We start from the raw sequence: 18,085 nt of genomic DNA, 5'->3' as shown, positions 1-18,085 counted from the left end.
CTGTGGAAGACACTAATTTGACAGTCTTAAAAAGGGTTTCTTTACCTTAAAGCTAATTTTAGCCTTTTATCATACAGACTAGTAAACTCAAGGTATTTGGTGAGTTTTATTTCAGCAAATTTTATTCAGTGAGTTTATTACTTGCAGGAAATCTTTGTACAAGCTAGGGAAAGGAGCCAGGTCTCCCACCTTCTAGCCTCCAACTCCCATCATAAGGTCAGTCTCAATGTTAAATGTTATTGATTTTCAAGTATTACTACAAAGCATATATTTTATTTAATCCTTTTTAAAATTAATAGGGTTTTTTTACACTTCCTTGTTTTAAGCAAGCCACTGTAAACAATACAATCCATGAAAAAATCCAAATTTCATTAGTGTAACTGTTTAGCTAGCATTAGCCTCCTGAATTTACTGTATTAATACAATAATACATTAACTCCCACTAAAATATTCTAATCCAGCAGTTAATTTATCTTCTGTGAATAGCTCTTGAGGGCACACCAGAGTCTATAGTCAAGAGCCTAGACTCTGACCCAAAACTGAAAGACCTTTCAACCTCTTTCTACCATACTTTAAGTAGAATGTGCAGGGGAAGCAAGAAAAGTATTTATTTAAACAGCACAAGCACCTTTCAAACCCCTGCTCTTTTTGACTGTAGGGAACCATTTGTTCCAAGACAAGCAAGTAAAGTAGCTTGCTCCCTCACCAGTATGTATTGACAAGTGTGCTCTCCATCCTTTCTCTTTGAGCATGTTTGTGCGCAGGGAGTTCTCAAAATTTCATTGGAGATTACTGGATCAAACAGCAGATTTTTAAAGCTGCTTAAAGAAGCTCACATTACAAATTGCCATTTCATATTCTTTATTATGCAGTATATTAAATCTAGTTTTTCATAAGAACATGTTTGCTTAAATCATCAGATGAAAGTAATTCAGAAAGCTGTGTTCTCATACTGCTACAGAAGTGTAACAACAACACGAACACATCAACCTGGAAAGGAGGCATATTAATGATCTCAGTGCCAAGAAAAAACCTTCAGTCATTTTTTTTTTTTCTGGTGATAGCAAGCCTCCTCTCCTCATATGGACTTTCCTTGAAGTTGTGAACATTCAGTGTCTTACAGTTTCAGAGTTCTGCTGCCTAAGGATGAGCTCTCAGAGGTGAAAGGAGCTATAGCAGTAAATACAGAACACTTCACTGGATTAGCAGACTCAAGACTCTGTTCTTACTACAGCTAGCTTTTGCAAGCCCAAGTCTCGTTCATCCCCTTGAAAAGGCACCACCCTGGAAGGGCCACGCTCACCCTGGCAAAACCCTTTCCATGCCTCACAGCTTCACGCGGGGTTTGACCCCACAGCCCAGGTAACCTCTGCACACCCAGGTGTACCCTCAGATGTCCGACAACCACACCAAGTGTAGTGGCTTCTTCGCACGGGCTTCTCTAAACCCTACATGTCCCCGAAGCCCACTTCTGCCCAAACTTCCTCGGAAGCCAAACTGGGCACCCTCCTCTCCCTCAGTACTACCCCCAGCACCCACACCCCTTTCCCGGCTCCCCCCGCAGCCCACCTGGGCTCATTCCTGCATCAGCCCGCACGACATCCACCTTCTCCCAGCCAATCACCTCTCCAACAGAAGTTATTTCCTCCCTCATAAAAATCAAAAGCACGTTATAAATACGGGTTTTTTTAAAAGGAAACTAAGGGAAAGCGGCGGGGAGCCGCCCCGGGAGCCCCCTCCCAACAAGCTCCTCCGTCCTTAGAGCCCCTCGCCCTACCCCCGGCCCCAGACGAGGAGCTGAGGGGTCCGGGGGTCATGACCGCCCCCTCCCCGGGCCGCAGCTTTTCGCCGCCGCCGGGCTGCCCCCAGCCCCGCTCCCCGCCGTGGAGCGCGGAGCCCCTTCCGCCCCGCCCCCGGGCATCCGGTCAGCCCCGCGCCGGGGCGGGCTGCTGGCATAAAGGCCGCGCTGCCTGCCCCCACCCCGCTCGGCCTAGCTCTCCCTCACCCGCCCTAGAGCCGCTGGTCGCCGCGCCGGGCGGGCGGAGGTGCCGTCTCTGTCCTTCAGCCCGGCAGACGGAGGTACCACCCCGCGGGGTCCCGGTGGTGGCCGGGCGGGCGCGTCATGGGGAACAGGACGCGGTGTGCGGCCGCTCGGCGCGGGGGGGCCGCGGTTCCTGCCGGTGCGAGGACAGGTCCCGCTCTCGGGGCGGGAGCGATGAGGTGATCACCGCAGCGGGAAACTGCCCGTGGAGGCTTTTTTATGATGCTCTTTGGGTGGCAGGCGAGGCGTGCCCAGCGAGAGTAGAATGGCCCAGCGTCTTCCAGGGGGTGAGGAAGGTGTTGCTACACCTCGGTCCTTGGACTGTCTTGGCCACTATGTTTTTTGGGGGGGGCCTCACAACCCTGTAGATGCAGTGAGCAAATTCACGCTTGCTAAGCTGCTCAGGTGATGGTGTTATCAGCCTTTATTTAATCCCTTTGGCTTGCAGAGGTGTTTTGCGGTTCAGGTGCCAGCCTCAATTCTGTCCTTGTGCTTCATGACCACTGACAGTCTGCAAGAGCTGCTCGGTTGCGAGCGTTGTTAGCACATGCACTGAAAAGTCTGTGTTGGCAAAGTCGTCTGCACTTGAAATCTGAAAAGCCTTTTAAAAATCTTTGATACTTCACTACAATATAAATGCCCCTCCACACTTCTGTCTGTGTGGATGTAGGAATATTAAAAAACAATTCATGGTACCAGAATGGATCTGAGATTTTATGTGTGCTAAAGGTACCCTTGGTTAATTCACCTGTAAATACATCCCTGCTCACTTTAGTTGAGCAGCCAAAATCAGCCAAGTGTGTTGCCTGATTTAATTGTGTGAATGGATGCGCTTGATTACGGTAGCTGGTGTAATTAGCAGTAGTAATGCAGTGAGCCTGTGAGAATGGAGGACTCCTGGCATGGTCAGAGCTGGGTTAGGCAAGAGACATGTCAGTGGAGGTTAAGTGTCTCATTGAAGGATGTGGCGGTGGTGTTCTAGCAGAGTCTCCTATGCCTAAACTGTACTTCTCCAAGAGGCAGCCAGTACTTCTCTAAGATCTGATGTGCCTCTGTCCTATGAAAGCCTAATACATGATAATTTTACTTAATAAATTACTGACATAAGTTCTAAACTGGGTTTAGGTCAAATTGTGTATTACCTTTTGAAGGCAATTGCCTCTCTTGTTTTCCCATAGGGATTAACTGTAACATCCTTATCCACTCCAGAAATACCAATCCCCTTTCATGCAAATGGGGGATGTTAAGTGCATTAAGTTAGTGTAATCAAGTTAAATTCAGCAACTGCATTTATTTTAAAGATTTGTTGCTTCTGTTTTAGACCCAGCAGAGAATTTGTGTTTCAGAAAAATTGCTGGGTTTTGATGTACATGAAATTTAATAACACTTTTACTGCATGAGTCTGGTTTTGCTTATATCTGTAGTAGCTCTGTAACTATAAGAGCCTACTATAGGAAATGTCAATATTGGCTCTAGAAAAATGTTCCTGTGCTGTTTCGGTATTTCTTCCATTTCTTACTGGTGTTACTGCCAGTAAGGTTGCTAGAACCTCTGCACACACTTTGCCCCGTTCTAAAGGGAATGAAGAACAGAAAATGTTTTTCTTTCTGAAGGAGTCAAGGTGAACTTGTTTCCCTACCTGCTATGTTTTTGACAAATGTTTTTCTGTTATCGGACTAGTTTTAAGATGTCCTAATCTTTCTGCCAGAAAACTTTCTGAAATAACTTGCTCTGTTCTAGTAGTGGCCTACTCCTTTTCAGAACCGGCCTTGTTTCCCATGTACAAAACATGAGACTCGTGATAACACGTGTATGTCCAGATGCTAAATTTCACGAACTTTGCTCAGAGTAGCAGAGATGTAAGTAACTTATCTCTTGGCACTTGTCAAACATGATTACCTATACACATAGATAGCAATGCTAACAAAGAGATGTGATCAAACTGGACATGTAGTGCTAAAGGTTGAAGTGTAAGTGCCAGCGTGCTCTACCTTTAGCTGAGAAGGAAGATACTAATCCTTCATATCGTAGTTAGTAAAAGATTAAAACCTGCTTTGACCAAGGGTGCATTTTTTTGCATAGCATTTGTATACTGGGAATTAAATAGCATTCTTTTAAGGACTTAAATGCCTGCTCGGTGTCAGCATTACTGTGATGAGTACAGACTTTGAAGTTAAACACATACCTGAGATGGTATGATTCAAGCCCATGACATTTGCTTCATGCAGGGAGGTGAAGAGAAGAAAGTCAGCAGCTTTGCAATGCATTCCTAACAAAACACTCTGTTCAATTGCAAAAGCAGATTCTCCTCAATAATGGTAGTACTGGTAGTTGTAAAGCTAGTTGTGACAGCCAGTAATGTGTACCTGGTGTGTTTTGGAGATTTCTGAGCCTATAGCACTCTGAAGCTCCCTATGCTGGCAGTTTTTCAGCAGCTTGAGACTGTGACTTGGTCTGCATATGACTTCTTGATGACAAGGATTGCCTACATAGCAAAAAAATTTGTGGTCCTAAAAGGAGAATTTTTCCTGACCTAAAGTACTAGCTTGTGAGCACTAAAGTAATTTGATCAAGCCAGGAGTTATGATTTGTAATTGCCATGCATTTCTGCTGAAGATGCTCAAGAGGCAACTATAAATTTCTTGATTCTAGTTTTTGAGTCCACATTCTGTCAGGGCAGAGATGGAAACCTGTGACATAAAGGGTGGGGAATTTCTAAAGCAGATGAGGGCAGGTGTTTCCTGCCTCTGCCAAATGGTAAATCAGTTGGGTGCTGCGTTCTGGAGGAGAGTAGGAACAACCTGGAGATAATACATAAACAGGATAAATGGTTCAGATGTAAGCCTATACATTTTTTTGGAACAACATTCAGAAGCAGGCTAGAGAAAATACTTAGAATGGATCCAAAAATGCTTTTTTCAATTTTGAAATGCTGATGTTTGCATTTTCTGTCTTTATGGTTTATTCTATCTGGTGAACATTTTCTTTTATCAGGTATCTGAAGAAATAGTCTTAAGATGAACTTCTTCCTGGAAACATTGAAAGTCATCGTACTTTTTGTTTATTATGTGCTGGAGTCTCTAGTGCTCTGGGTTGTGCCTAGACGGAAGAAGAATGTTAGTGGTGAAATAGTATTAATAACAGGAGCGGGAAGTGGCCTTGGAAGAGCCTTATCTTTGAAGTTTGCCAGCCTTGGAGCCACACTGGTTCTCTGGGACATTAATCAAGAGGGGCTCAAGGAGACAAGTAGGCTGGCCAGAGAAAATGGAGGAGTAAGAGTACACTGTTACATCTGTGACTGTAGCAAAAGGCAGGACATCTACAGAGTAGCTGATCAGGTAAAGTATCTTATTTGTGGCTTTGACACTATTCTGAGTGGGTGCATGAGTGTATGATGTATGATAATTTTTAGTGACTTCAAAGTAAGAGAATAAAATTAATTTATTCAGAATGTATTGTGCATGCTACCTATTTAAAGAATAATGTTTTTTAAAGCTGACTTGTGTACCTCTGCTCCTTTAAAAATACAAAGAGCTGGTTCTCTCTTTCAGTAGCTCATTTCAACTGGGTAGCTTCTCATTCATTCAATTACTGAGCAAGCGCTTACTGGTGAAGTGGAGAAAATCAATTTATTGAAGCTAAAGCAGTATTTTAAGTTCTGACAGCCTTTTACTAAAAGTAAACCCTAAAGACCATATATTGTAAAAAGGATTAACTGCTCAGGCAATTTTCAGATAATTCCATGACTGTGAATAGATTTCTGTGGACTTTATCAGAATTAATAAATGTATCTTGAAGTCTTAAATATTTCTTACTTTCTTTTCTGAAGAGCTTTATAAATATAGTATGTGGTTAGATATTTTGGGCAGACTAGTAGAATTGCCAAAAGCTAAAATTGCTTAACAGTTTCCATTATAACAACCTGTTCTCATTTGCTTAAAATGTTGCTAAACTTAACTGTTGGACTAGAAAGTTTCCACTGTGAGTGTTTGCCTGAGGATGAATTCTTAAAAAAAAGTCCAGCTGTCTTCAGGAACATTTGTTGGCTGAAATAATGTTCCTCTTCTGGTGCTGTTTAAGAAGCTCTATCCTTCTGCATTTTTCTATCTGTGCAAAAATGACTAGAGCAAACTTTCTGATAAGTGACGTTTGTGCATGACTTGCAGCTTTTTAGAGGCTGGTACTACTGGTTTTGTATTCTGGTAATGCTGATCACCCTTGGTCCCCCTTGCAGCTCTGTTACACCAGGTAAGTTGCACATCTGCCATCCGCACAGAGCAGTTACACATGTCTCACTGCAGACCTGTAACTGTGCTTCCCACTGAACTGGGAGGAGTGGAGGAGGAGGGATTATTGTAGTGTGAAGGACACTGGAATGAAGATGGAAACTAACCTTCTATTTTGAGGACTCAAGGGCTAACACTTCAGTCCCATGGAGAAAAGCAGTAGCAGAGCCTTTCTGGCCAAGTATAAAAAGGAGAAGAGTGTGTAGATGTGTGTGACACAGGTTAAGGATGATAAAAACAGAGGTAGACAGGAGCGAAGAAGTGGTAAGAGGGTCTCGGTGCATGATTCCTTGCTTATAATCTTCTGTCAGCAGTTCACTAACAGCTGATCCACAAACAGTCCTCCTGCTGATCCACATAGAAGGAAATACCCTACTACTGTTATTTCAGAAATGTCATGTCCTGCTGACAACTGATGTAGAACCATGCTGACAACTTTTCCATCTTATTAATGACAAAGAAACTTTAGTATTAGTTAGTGCCTGGTGCCACTGTTTACTTAATGCAGTGTAGTAGACTTGCAGTTTGCAAGATGAGGCAGCACAGTTCCAGGTTTTGGTTTTTTCCCCCTGGTGATTCAGTGTCATGCAGTGACTTGGAGTTTTGCAAGACTACAGTGAACTAAACTCATGCAGGCAGAGCAGGATATGGTTGAAAACTTTGCCCAGTAAAACAATCTCAAAGCCAAAATGAAACGTATGTGAACCTTAAATACCTGCTTCTGGTACTTCATCAGCCACACAGAGAGACCAGGAAAAAGTCACTTCAGTAGGAAGAAAACCAAAAAGCCAGGCACATGTGGTGTCCCTGTTGGTACAGGAAAGGAACAAGATGAAGGACAGCTTTTGGCTATCTAAGCTATAGCTTAAAATTTATTTCTGAAGTCCCTGTTCCAGAAGTATCCAACCCCCAAAGGAGTGTGGCCTTTTCTGAGCTACCCCTGCCTCCCTTGAGTCCAGCTAAACTTTAAGAATCTAGGGCTTTGAAAGAGGGAAGTAACTCTGTTTTTTGATCTTCCTACTTGTGAGGAAATGGAAGCCTTTTCCTCATTATCATGTTGCAAAATTGCATCTGGGCTCACATTTACTTCCAGGACCTCTCTTGCATGGTACTTTTGCTTATCCACTGGGGTTTTTTCTTGCTTGTTAGTCAAGATGACAGTTTGCAGCCGGTTTTCCACTTTTCTGAGTGAGAATCCTCTTTCCTGTGCAGAGGAGCAACAGTAGAAACACATTTCCTGGTGGTATTTCATGCTGCCTATAATTCATCCAGTGCTTTCTTCCACCTCTTGTAGGCATTTATGGAGTGGTTCGTGGTTCTTAAAAAGTAGACACTTCGGGATGCTGTTTGGGAGTCATGGGAATTGCTCACTACTAAACTTCAATATAAAAGCATAAAAATAAATGCAGAAACAAACAAGAAATAGTGTTTATACCTGAAAAAGATGTTTAACCAGATCAGCTGTTTGCATAATGCTTGCCTTACTTAGGGCTAAAACAAATACCTGGAACATACTTTCCTGCACTGCACAAATGGAGAGGTTTAGGGCTCTGCAAAGTTAACATTATCCCCACCCCCCTTAATAGCTAGGAAAAAGGCTTGGTAAAGGTCTTCTGTACTTGGCCTCAAAGCAGAGTGTGGAATCCTGGGCTGAGTGTCTTGGCGCTGTCATGCACAGGGGAGAGCTGAGAGAAGGGAATTAAAACAGCCAATTTGCCGAGGAAAGAGCTGCCACATCTAGTTATAGGGAGGCAGCATGAACAAAGATGATGTAAAGCTGGAATCATTTGTCTGGGTTGCAAGAAGGCACTTGAATCTGCTTTGAATTCCATTCGAAGTGTGAATATATTTTGGAGGACTGAGTAGAGACAGGTGGCAAAGGAAGAGGTGGTTCAGGTTTTTGCCACTAGTTGGAAATGGGATGATCAAGGTTCTGTTACTATTTCCCTTATCCCATCTAACCTAAATGCACCAGTCACCAAGTTATAAACTGTATGTAGCACATTCCCTCACCTCTGTCTGTCTTTTGTTTGCACAAAAGAAGCATGAACACTTATTCAGGTATGTTATTTGCCCCAAAGGGTAGACTTGGTGTACTGGTCCAGACTTCCAGAGTGGCTAGATCATCTGACACGAGGCAGTATTAAAGCATCATTTACTAATGATTACATTTATGTCTCTGAACACATACTATTTTTAACTTGTGATGAGGGGTACATATTCAGGTTGGTGACTAGAACAACTTGTCTCATGGTGCCTATGGAGATCATGTGGTGCTGCTTCAGAAATATTTAAATTGTTACATGACAACTTTTTGAGAGGGGAGTAGACAGGCAAGAATGTGTGAGCAATGACTGAGGTGGAAAGGGGCTCTGGCTGATGAATTTATTATAAAAGCTGTTCTGTATAATGCTACCGAGGCTGCTTTCTGTTTTTTAAATCCTTACTTAGTTAACAAACATGGACAAGATTGCAACAAGTTTAAGGAAGATGAGGAATTTAAGCTAGAGAAAGGATAGGTGGTAAATTATCCTTTAATTCTTTACTATCATACAGGCTAGCCTACCAGATCTGCTTTTGCTTTCCTCAGTCACTGTAGGCACCTAGCAAAGGAAACCCCATTAAGAAATGAGGTTCTGTGATCTGCAACTGTATGGCAAGATGGCACAAAACCAACATGGCTTCCCAAAGCTGTTGATCAGCACATTTAGCACTTGATCCAGAAATCACAAATTAAACAACATATAGAGTACCTATTTCCTTTTTCCCAGATAGCTCAGATTAACGAACTGTACTTCAAATACTGCATTAAATATTTTCATTCTACTTTTGAGAGCTGACACAGTATCTTGATATCAGCTGGCCTATAGTTGTTCTCTCAAGTGAGTCTGTTCATGAAAGTTCTTCTTGGTCTGGAGCTAAGAGGAGAACTATGCTTCCTTTTACTGAACTAAATGTGTAGATATTCTTTAGCCAACTTCTTTTCCAGGAACCATCTTACAAGAATTCTGGTACAGTGTTAGAATTGAAGTAAATACAATAGAAACAAGCTTCTGTGCTGTGAGCCCCAGAAGCTCATAAGGCTTCCACCTTCTGTGAATGCACACATCCTAAAAGTCTTCCTTTATTCAGAACCCCACAGCTTTTCTTTCATCTTCATAACAAACTATTGCCCTTCCCACAGCTTTTTCATTTCTTGTGTTGTCCTAAGAGCTAATGTCAATGGAGACGTGGTGTTCTTTCAGGCTGTCTTCATGAGAAATAAACTTGTCTTACCAAGCAAAAAGGGCTTTTTTACAAGCTCTTAAGTTCCTGACCTGTAAAGCTGCTTGAAATATTCAAGATATTTGAATAAATAAAAAGGTTGTAAGGAAGAAATTAATTTTACAGGTGGTCTTTCTCACTGCCTCTGTATATGAGGAATACTTATTATCAAAAGTGACCATTTGCCCATTCTAATTCCAACGTGCTGAGAGCAGAAAACTCCATTTGCTCCCCCAGAAAGCTGTAGGGAAGTCTGGTTTAATGCATGTGCTGTGGAATGCAAGTGGTTACCACTAGTGGGAAAACTACTGTGTAATACATGTCAGTGTTTAACAGTTGCAGTCAGGAGTAGTGGAACATGGAGAATCTTGACAATACCTGGAATATTAAGATCCTACTAAGTAGCTGCTGCCCTGTACAGTGGGAGAGATGAACCTCTGTCTGGACTGTTGGGATGAAGGCAATTAATGTTGCCAGCAGGGAATCCAGTTTTCCTTCTGCTCATCAAAAGACTCAAGTACTTTGCAATCTGGCTTCAGGCTTCAAGCTGTATGGCAGCACGGCTGCTGTACTCAAGTTGTGCTGTGGAAAACAAGAGGATTTAAGTATAACACAAGGAATGTCACAAGTGAAAGTTTAGGTATTGCGGCCCTCGCCTAGATTTGATGTACCTGACTCTGGTGAGCTTACCTGAGGAGCTGTGTACTGTGCCTCACTGCATGGCATAGAAATGGCCCTACAAACAGAATTGCTCATTGGTTTTAAGATGGATTTGCTGTAGCAAAATACTTGTTGCATTAGTTAAGCTCTCTGCAATAGAGACTTATCTGGAACAGTCGCAGCAAGAACCAGAGGTGCTGAAAGCAGAAGCTTGTGTGGAGCTGTTGGGCTCCACGCCTCCAAAGAAAGTCTAGCTGTAAGCTCAGCAATAAAAAGGCATCAGGTAAGAATGTTCAAGAACCTGAGGTGTTTGGATCCATAACAAGCATAATAAGTTCAACTTAGTTGAAATGTGCAATATTTCTACTTCTTATATTTTCATATATAAAACTTGGAAAGCATGTTTTGTATTTATTGCATAATATCTTGAGGCTTTTTTTTAGGTTAAAAAAGAGGTTGGTGATGTTAACATCCTAGTCAACAATGCTGGTGTCGTAACTGGAAAGAGGTTTATTGATTGTCCAGATTCACTTGTTGAAAAAACCATGGAAGTCAACATAATGGCACACTTCTGGGTAATACTTATACTTCGCATTTATGTACTAAAACATCCTTTTAACATGTTTTCAGTGTTAATTTTGCCTTTTGGAATTGAGGAAAATATACAAGAATATGTAGCTCATTCTAAGTTCAGTCAGAAATTATACAAGAACTTACTTTCTATGCCTGGGAGTCTGTAAAATAAAAAGAAGGTCCTTTGGAAGGAAGAGAGGGTCCTTTGGGAACTTCTGGGCTAGGTAGGGAGAAGCAAAATTGCTTCATATTTTGAAATGTTCTTAACTGAAGTTTACCATCTGCTAAATTCTGAAGCTGTTCATATGTTATAATCTCTCAATATTAATTGACATGAAGCAGGCCCAGCCTAAAAGCTGCTGCTCTAGTAACAGAGAATTGTTCAGTTCTGTTAGTGTTCTAGTTGCTTTGTGGTTGTGATAGTTTCAGTAAGAAGTACATGTTCAGACAGTGCTCTTAATAAGTGAGACTTTTGTCCAAAATGAGTAGTTTAATGTGCTCATCTATATGGGCATCTATATTTCCTATTGTAAAGAATGGCAAAGGGGATGTTAAAACATGCTTCAGTTTCTTCATATATATTTAATCCCAATGATTAGATTAAGTTAATAGAAGGAAGACATGAAATTCAAATTTTTGCCATTTTACAAAATTTGCAGTGAACACTTAATTCTCAGTTGAAACATTGCACTGCTGAGCTTTAGACTGAGAGAAATTTAACAGCTAGCTGAACCTGTATCTTCAACTTTCAGCAAGTTACCATTTGTCTTTGAGGAGAAAGTGGTACTGGTGGGACCTGGAAAGTCCCAGCTTAGCTGAAGGTTAGAGTTCAAACAACAAACTTTTTTCTTTTTTTCTTTTCCTTTTTCTCCACTCTCTTCCATAATGGAAGGGGAGGAAGCTTATTTAAACTGTAGGGAGAATTTCTTTAAAAACAAAACCTTCAAAATATTATAACATGGCTTACTTGGTAAAATGTTTCATTGCAACTTTGACTTACGTTTGCAGACTTACAAAGCCTTCCTCCCAGCAATGATGGCTTCTAACCGTGGACACTTGGTTAGTATTGCAAGTTCAGCAGGACTAGTTGGAACCAATCATCTTGCAGGTAGTGTATTAAAGCTGATGTTCACTTAAGACAGTTTGATTTGAACTCTGCAATCAATACTCATAAAAATCCTAATTTTGAGTTTCTGGGTCTTTGCATATGGGTAAAGCAAATGGTCATACTTTCATACCAGCTGACTTTAAATAGACCATTTCTTTCAAAGGAGTTTTCTAGATGCTCAGCAGTGCTGTGAAACAGGTTCTTCTGCTGAGGCAGTTAGAGGATCTAGAAGCCATATAGAACTTTGGAAACTGGGAACTTCAATGTTGTTGAAGTTAACCTGCAGGTATTTGGTGTGGAAGAGGCAATTTTTTTTTTTCCCCAGGTATATTAAGCAGAGTCCTGTACAAGTTTCCCTAACTCAAAGAACTACTAAAATCCAGATATGGTGCAGAGGCAGAGGTGTGATATCTCATTTTGCATTCTGTCTCTCAGCCATTCATTCAAGAGGACCCATACAGTGATGGAAAGAAAATGTTGATATTAGGGCAAACTCCGAAGGCATTTCTGGAAAACATATGCAAAGGGGGAGGAAAATGAAATAATGTGACATAGCAGTAAAAGAAATCTAGTTTCAAAGCAGTGATAACAAAGACAAATTGAGTTTCAAGTTGAAACCACATTAGAGAGTATTGAAAGCTTGAGTTTGCATGAGAAGCTAGTACATGGATTCAAAGATAAGGTCTGGTATGAAAAGATAACTTCATTTGCTATTGTTCAGTAGAGAGTGGAAAGGTGATGGCAGGGATTCAATGAAAAACCCTCTGTCTGCCAGGTTAGAACAACAGTTAACTTAGGAAAGGGAAAGTAAAGGAGTGAATAACATAAAAGGCAAATTTGATTAGTAACCTAATCCTGAAAATGGTTCCTACTCTATTGTAAAGTATTTTATTATTGGACAGCAATTTCCTGCAGGTACTGTGTATATATCATTTCTATACTACAGTGCTGTTGTACACTGTAAAAAAAAAAAAAGGCAAAACAAACAAAAAACCCAAACCACAAAAAACAAAAGCAAAACCGAACCAAACCTGTGACTAGTTAGTTTACTTTCTGTCAAAAACTGTTACTGCTCATCTGTACAGTGGTAGGACTCACTGAACCTGTTTAGTAAAGTTTAATTAGTAAATTAAAATGTTTAACTGCAATTAATGTTTTATTTTACAGATTACTCTGCAAGTAAATTTGCAGCAGTTGGTTTTGCAGAGTCAATTGATTTAGAGATGAGAAATATGGGAAAGACTGGTGTTAAAACCACAACTGTGTGTCCTTACATTATGAACACAGGAATGTTTGATGGCTGTAGCACCAAGTGAGTAAACTCTTGAGGTATTTATGCAACCTGCATGTTTAGCATCTTACATACTCTTATTTCCTTTATGAAAATGAACTAGACTTTTCTGTGTTATTTTTAGGGCCTCAGATGGGTGTTAACAGTGCTACCCAGTGACTGAGCAACCCAAATAGCAAAGTCCTCGGTACTTTACTATGCATTTAAGCTGAAATGTGAAACATAATTGGTCCTTTCCTCTGGCTCCAGTTATTCTCTCTGGTTTCTAAACCCTCATTGCCTCCTGAAATCAGTGGCATAGCTTTGCCCAGTATGCTTGTATAATGACGAAATTTAGGAGCTGAATAAAAGCCTAGTGTGTCTTAATATGAGGACTATGTGGATTTGTCTTATGAGACATCACACAAAGGGAAAATAACAATGGTCACTCTCTAACATAATGAAGGTTCTGTTGTTCATAGAATTTGTGGTATTTATTTCTTTTTAGTTGAATAACTGCAGAATGGAGACTTATTTTGAGTAAAATGTTAATCCAAAGCAATTTCTATTATAGTAAGAATTCTTCTCTTCCAGGTGGCCAACTCTGCTTCCTGATCTGGAGACAGAGTATGTGGCCGAGAGGATAATCACTGCTATTCGGCAAGACCAAGAGATGTTGATACTACCACGCCTTACTTATTTTTTATTAGCTCTGAAAAGGTAAGTTACGCCTTCCCTTCTTTTCCTCTCTCTCTTTCTGTCCAGGGCTATGTTAGCTGGATGTTTGACTAAAAGTGCGAACTAGGCTTCTACTTGTTGGTGTGAGTTTTCATTGTTATGCATGTTTCTGGAGCTTTCTTGTTTTGTTTCCAGGGGTTCAGTCTATCCTTGGACCACAGAACAATGACAGAAATGTCTTAACTGTGACTTGGTGACTCCATCAGGGTGCAGTTTTACTGTGGGCTATAGAGACTGGGCCTGCTCCTCAGGAACTGCATATCTGGTGTCTTGCCCCAGCATTAGGGTGCTTCTGACTCTGTTGCAAGCCAGGTTGGGAAACTGATCTGCCTAATAACTCAGACTGCCAAGTGAGTGTAATGGGTATTTTGAGAGGACCAGTGGTACTGTATTCTAGAGAGTATACTGTCTTTGCCAGTATTAGCCAGGTAAAACTAATTCTGTGATAAAACTATACAACTCTTCTGATGTCTGTTTTGGTTTTTTTCTCTTCTTCAACTCCCCTACCTTGCAGTGTGATACCAGTGAAAGCAGCTGTTGCCCTTGCAGACTATTTTGGAGTCTTTCGTGTCATGGCTGGCTTCAAAGGTCGAGCAAAGAAGGCCTGAAAAAGTGCAAAATCCAGAGACCAGCAACTCTAAAGTTGATCTTATTAAAGGTGGTGGTGGGAAAGGTCTGCTTCTCTAGCAGCTGTGAACTTAAGGTGCCTCACTTCTCATTAGTAACAATTTTTAAGGAAATTGCTTTTTAATTGGCTCTTAATCAACAGCTTTCACTCAAACTGTATTTTTAATCCAGTGAACTTTTTTCACATCCTTACGGAAATACATTAATTGAAATTAATTCCTTTGGTTATGTCTGTTACAATGCCTTAAATATGACCATGCATTGCAAACTAATAATTGGCAACTTTTGGGGGAGAAGGGACCGAGAAACCACATGTATTTGGCAGGGAGCAAAGGAAAGCCTCTAGTAGACCTGACTTCTTGCTGCCATTCGCTGAACCATGAGGAGGGGTGTACTGCTGGTGCCATTACCATTGCCTGGTAAACTGAGGAATTCAAGAGTTTCCTGAAGCAATGGATTCGGATTTATACAAATGGAAGTTTTGTGAAGTGAAAATATGTGCTGTGTCGGTGTAAAACCAGTGAAATATTTTAATTTCTGGAGGTGCTAATCTCAGGATTTACAGATGACTATGGATGTTGGGGTGGGGAGGAGGAAGGATGTAAATTATACGTTTGTGCTGCTAATCTACTTTTTTGTCTAATTTATTTTAAAAGCTAATACTATGACTGCAACTTTGTGGTAGAAGTCTTTGTATCTTCTAAGTGCAATATTTTAAGAAAAATTCTAAATTTTTGTCTCCTAAGCAGAATAAACTTCTAGTTATAAAGCATAAGACTGCCAGTCTAGGTGGGCTATCAAATATCTTGCCAAGTAAGACAATCAGCTACTAAAAGTAAAGGTATTACATGGTATAATCAGGGTTTCTTTTGGGATTATTTCAGAATGGAGTGATGCTGATAAAACTGAAGTGAATGGGATCATGACAGCCATAGCTTGACTAACAGCATTATGTTTTGCTTCTTTGAATTGGATGGCAGGTTGCCTTGTCTACAGAGATTTGTTTTATTTTCCCTTTACTCTTAGGACTATCCATTTATTTTGGACATGTGCTGAGGAGACCTTGCCCTTTTTGACAATGACCACTTAGAAAACTGAAAGCCCCCCTGACTCTTGGTAAATCCAAAACAAAAAAAAGAAAGGAAGATTATACCTTGAATGGATGTCATTTATGCACATGCTAGCTAAGCCCACTTATGTCACAGTACTCTACTGGAAATTGGTAACACTTGCAAACTAAGACTAAAATGCATTACAATGCAATTAATTGAAGGACAGTATGGAGAAAAGGGTGATTTTTTTTAATGTTTTTTTTCCATGATGGTCTAGAAGCTACCTTCATTTCCCTTGTCTATATAGTTAATGAGATTTACCAGCGGAAAAAGGTTTGCTTTACTACTTATGAAGGAGAAACACTGAGTAAAACAAGTGTGTTAAAAATAGCCTTACCTTTAGGATGGATGGATGAGAGTTAGAATTCAGACTGATGAAGAAAAGGTTTGTCTTACTGTCCTTTCAGATCTGCAGCTTTTCTACCTCAAATTCTGCTCATTTTACAGTAGATTTCAAGAAATGAAAGTTACTAATTAAAAAACAGATATTGCCTGATATGCTGTCCATATGTACATTGCACTGTTCACAAAGTCAACCACTAGTAACTGTGGTGTGTCTGTCTTGCAGACTCTTCATCTTTTTATACTGACAGAGCACATTTTTCCTCCTAACTGAAATACTAGGTGTGCAGGATTCTAGAGGAAAGAAGGGGATTATGCATACGAACAGTATGTATCAAACTCCAGTTCTTGTGAGAGCAAGTAGATTTTCATTCTTAGTGTCTCTGAGAACGTGTTCTGCTGAGAGAAATGGAAAGCAATGGGTCTGGCTGTGGGATTTGTGGATTCTTAGGTTTATTACACCACTAGGAGGATTTTACCTGATAATCTATGCCACATAAGTACATCTCTCTAGGGCTTTTACTACTTCACAGACTCATTGAGCTTGGAAAGGACCTCTACTCAGAGCAAGGTCAATTAGAGCAGGTTTCTCAGTACTGTGTCCAGTCAAGTTTTGAATATCTTTAAGGCTGGAGACTCTACAACCTCTCTCAGCATCCTGTTCCAGTGTTTGTCCACACTCAGTTTAAAAACAAATGTAAATTATGTTTAAATTGAATGTACTTTTTTCCAGTTTGTGTCTGCTGCCTCTTGTCCTTTCAGTGGATACCACTAAGAGTCTGGCTCTGTGTTTTACACTTTCCCTTCAGGTACTTATGCATGCTGAGCCTGAGCCTTTTCTTCTCTAGACTGGGCAGTCCCAGCTCTCTCAACCTCTCCTTGTATGACAGGTGTTCCAGTACCTTAATCTTTGCAGCCCTTCACTGGACTCACTCCAGTATGTTCATATCTTTTAGAGACCAAGTTCTATAGTAGGTGCATAATCTGTCATACGCAGCTTTGCTAGAAAATCTCTGCTAGCTAGCTGTCCTGGTAGGAGTACACAAAACTGCTTTTATGCAAGTGTGCTGCTACTGCTTTGAATGCTACAGTCACTGTCAAATTTTTGTGTGGCTGGAGGACAATAGCCTATCTTGGTGGTGGTGTTGATCTTCCACATCTCCTGAGATGGCATGGCAGATATGTAGAGCTGTATCCTGGAGGTCAAGCAGCACAAATCCTTCCCCTGTGTGTAGGAGGTGGTATGGAGTGAGTGTTTGGATCTTCAAGTGACATACGAACTTCTTGAGATAAGATGGCTTACTTCCAGAATAACAATGATCTTGATTGATTACTTTCCTGATGCCAGGAAGGACTCTTTCTTCCTTCTCTCAGCAAGAAAACTCCTCACAGAAGGACTGCTGTGAGACCCAAACAAGAAGATAGAACATGAAATGGAAGAGCATCTCAGTTGTGACAGCATCATGTTTGGCAACAGCAGAGGACTCTGTTCTGAAGCACATCAGGCAGCTCCCACTAAGGAATTCTTGGTTCCATGACCATTGCTCGAAACTTTAAATAGTCTCTAACAAAATGTTTGGATCCCAAATTTGACTGAGGTGGCTGCATTGGCTTGACAATCACCAATACAATGATTCAAAAACAGTCTAGAACATGGTCTTTTGTTGCCTGTTGTGTTTCTTTTCCATCTGAGTTCCTGTGGTAGCAGAAGTCTTAATATCCTGTAAGTACAGAGAACATAATTATTCTTGGCACTGACTTGATCCTCTGAACAAGACTGAGGAGGAAAACAACAACAAAAAAATAGCAGCTGAGATACAGGTTCTATTATTATTATTTATTTCATGAATTGAGAAACTATACCCAAGAGTGCTATGCAGTTGATTTGGAAGCTGGTCTTCATGGTGGTCTGATGTAACTTCAGCATGGAACCAAGCAGATACTCTCTTCTGGTAACTTTTCCTAGTGGCAGTTGTGTTCTGAAGACACCTTTTGGACTGCATGCTTTGCTAAGCAGCTGTCCAAAACCACAGATTTTGTAAAATAAAGCTTTTAACAAAATAA

The 18,085-nt window shown here is 40.8% G+C and overlaps 1 protein-coding gene across 4 annotated transcripts; it reads left to right on the top strand.

Annotated features, from left to right (window-relative positions):
• Positions 1-1,954: 1,954 nt before the first annotated feature.
• On the top strand, positions 1,955-18,085 carry LOC141948758 (epidermal retinol dehydrogenase 2-like). 4 transcript variants are annotated; one of them, XR_012630545.1, is made up of 8 exons: positions 1,955-2,079; positions 5,036-5,379; positions 10,695-10,826; positions 11,833-11,932; positions 13,100-13,244; positions 13,797-13,922; positions 14,455-16,348; positions 17,396-18,085. XR_012630545.1 is itself a non-coding variant. In XM_074881599.1 (8 exons), the coding sequence occupies exons 3-8, from the start codon at positions 5,059-5,061 to the stop codon at positions 14,546-14,548; spliced, it is 918 nt and encodes a 305-aa protein (XP_074737700.1). In that variant the 5' UTR covers positions 2,002-2,079; positions 3,782-3,900; positions 5,036-5,058; the 3' UTR covers positions 14,549-18,085. The 4 variants fall into 4 exon arrangements, 3 of the variants coding, with proteins under 3 accessions (XP_074737691.1, XP_074737700.1, XP_074737709.1); XM_074881599.1 differs by adding an exon at positions 3,782-3,900 and having other exon boundaries at positions 2,002-2,079; positions 14,455-18,085; XM_074881590.1 differs by having other exon boundaries at positions 14,455-18,085.

Source organism: Strix uralensis, chromosome 1 (genome assembly GCF_047716275.1).
Source record: "Strix uralensis isolate ZFMK-TIS-50842 chromosome 1, bStrUra1, whole genome shotgun sequence".
NCBI classification, from domain to species: Eukaryota; Metazoa; Chordata; class Aves; order Strigiformes; family Strigidae; genus Strix; species Strix uralensis.
The sequence above is the reverse complement of the archived record's forward strand: the minus strand, read 5'-3'. Positions and strand labels throughout refer to the sequence as shown.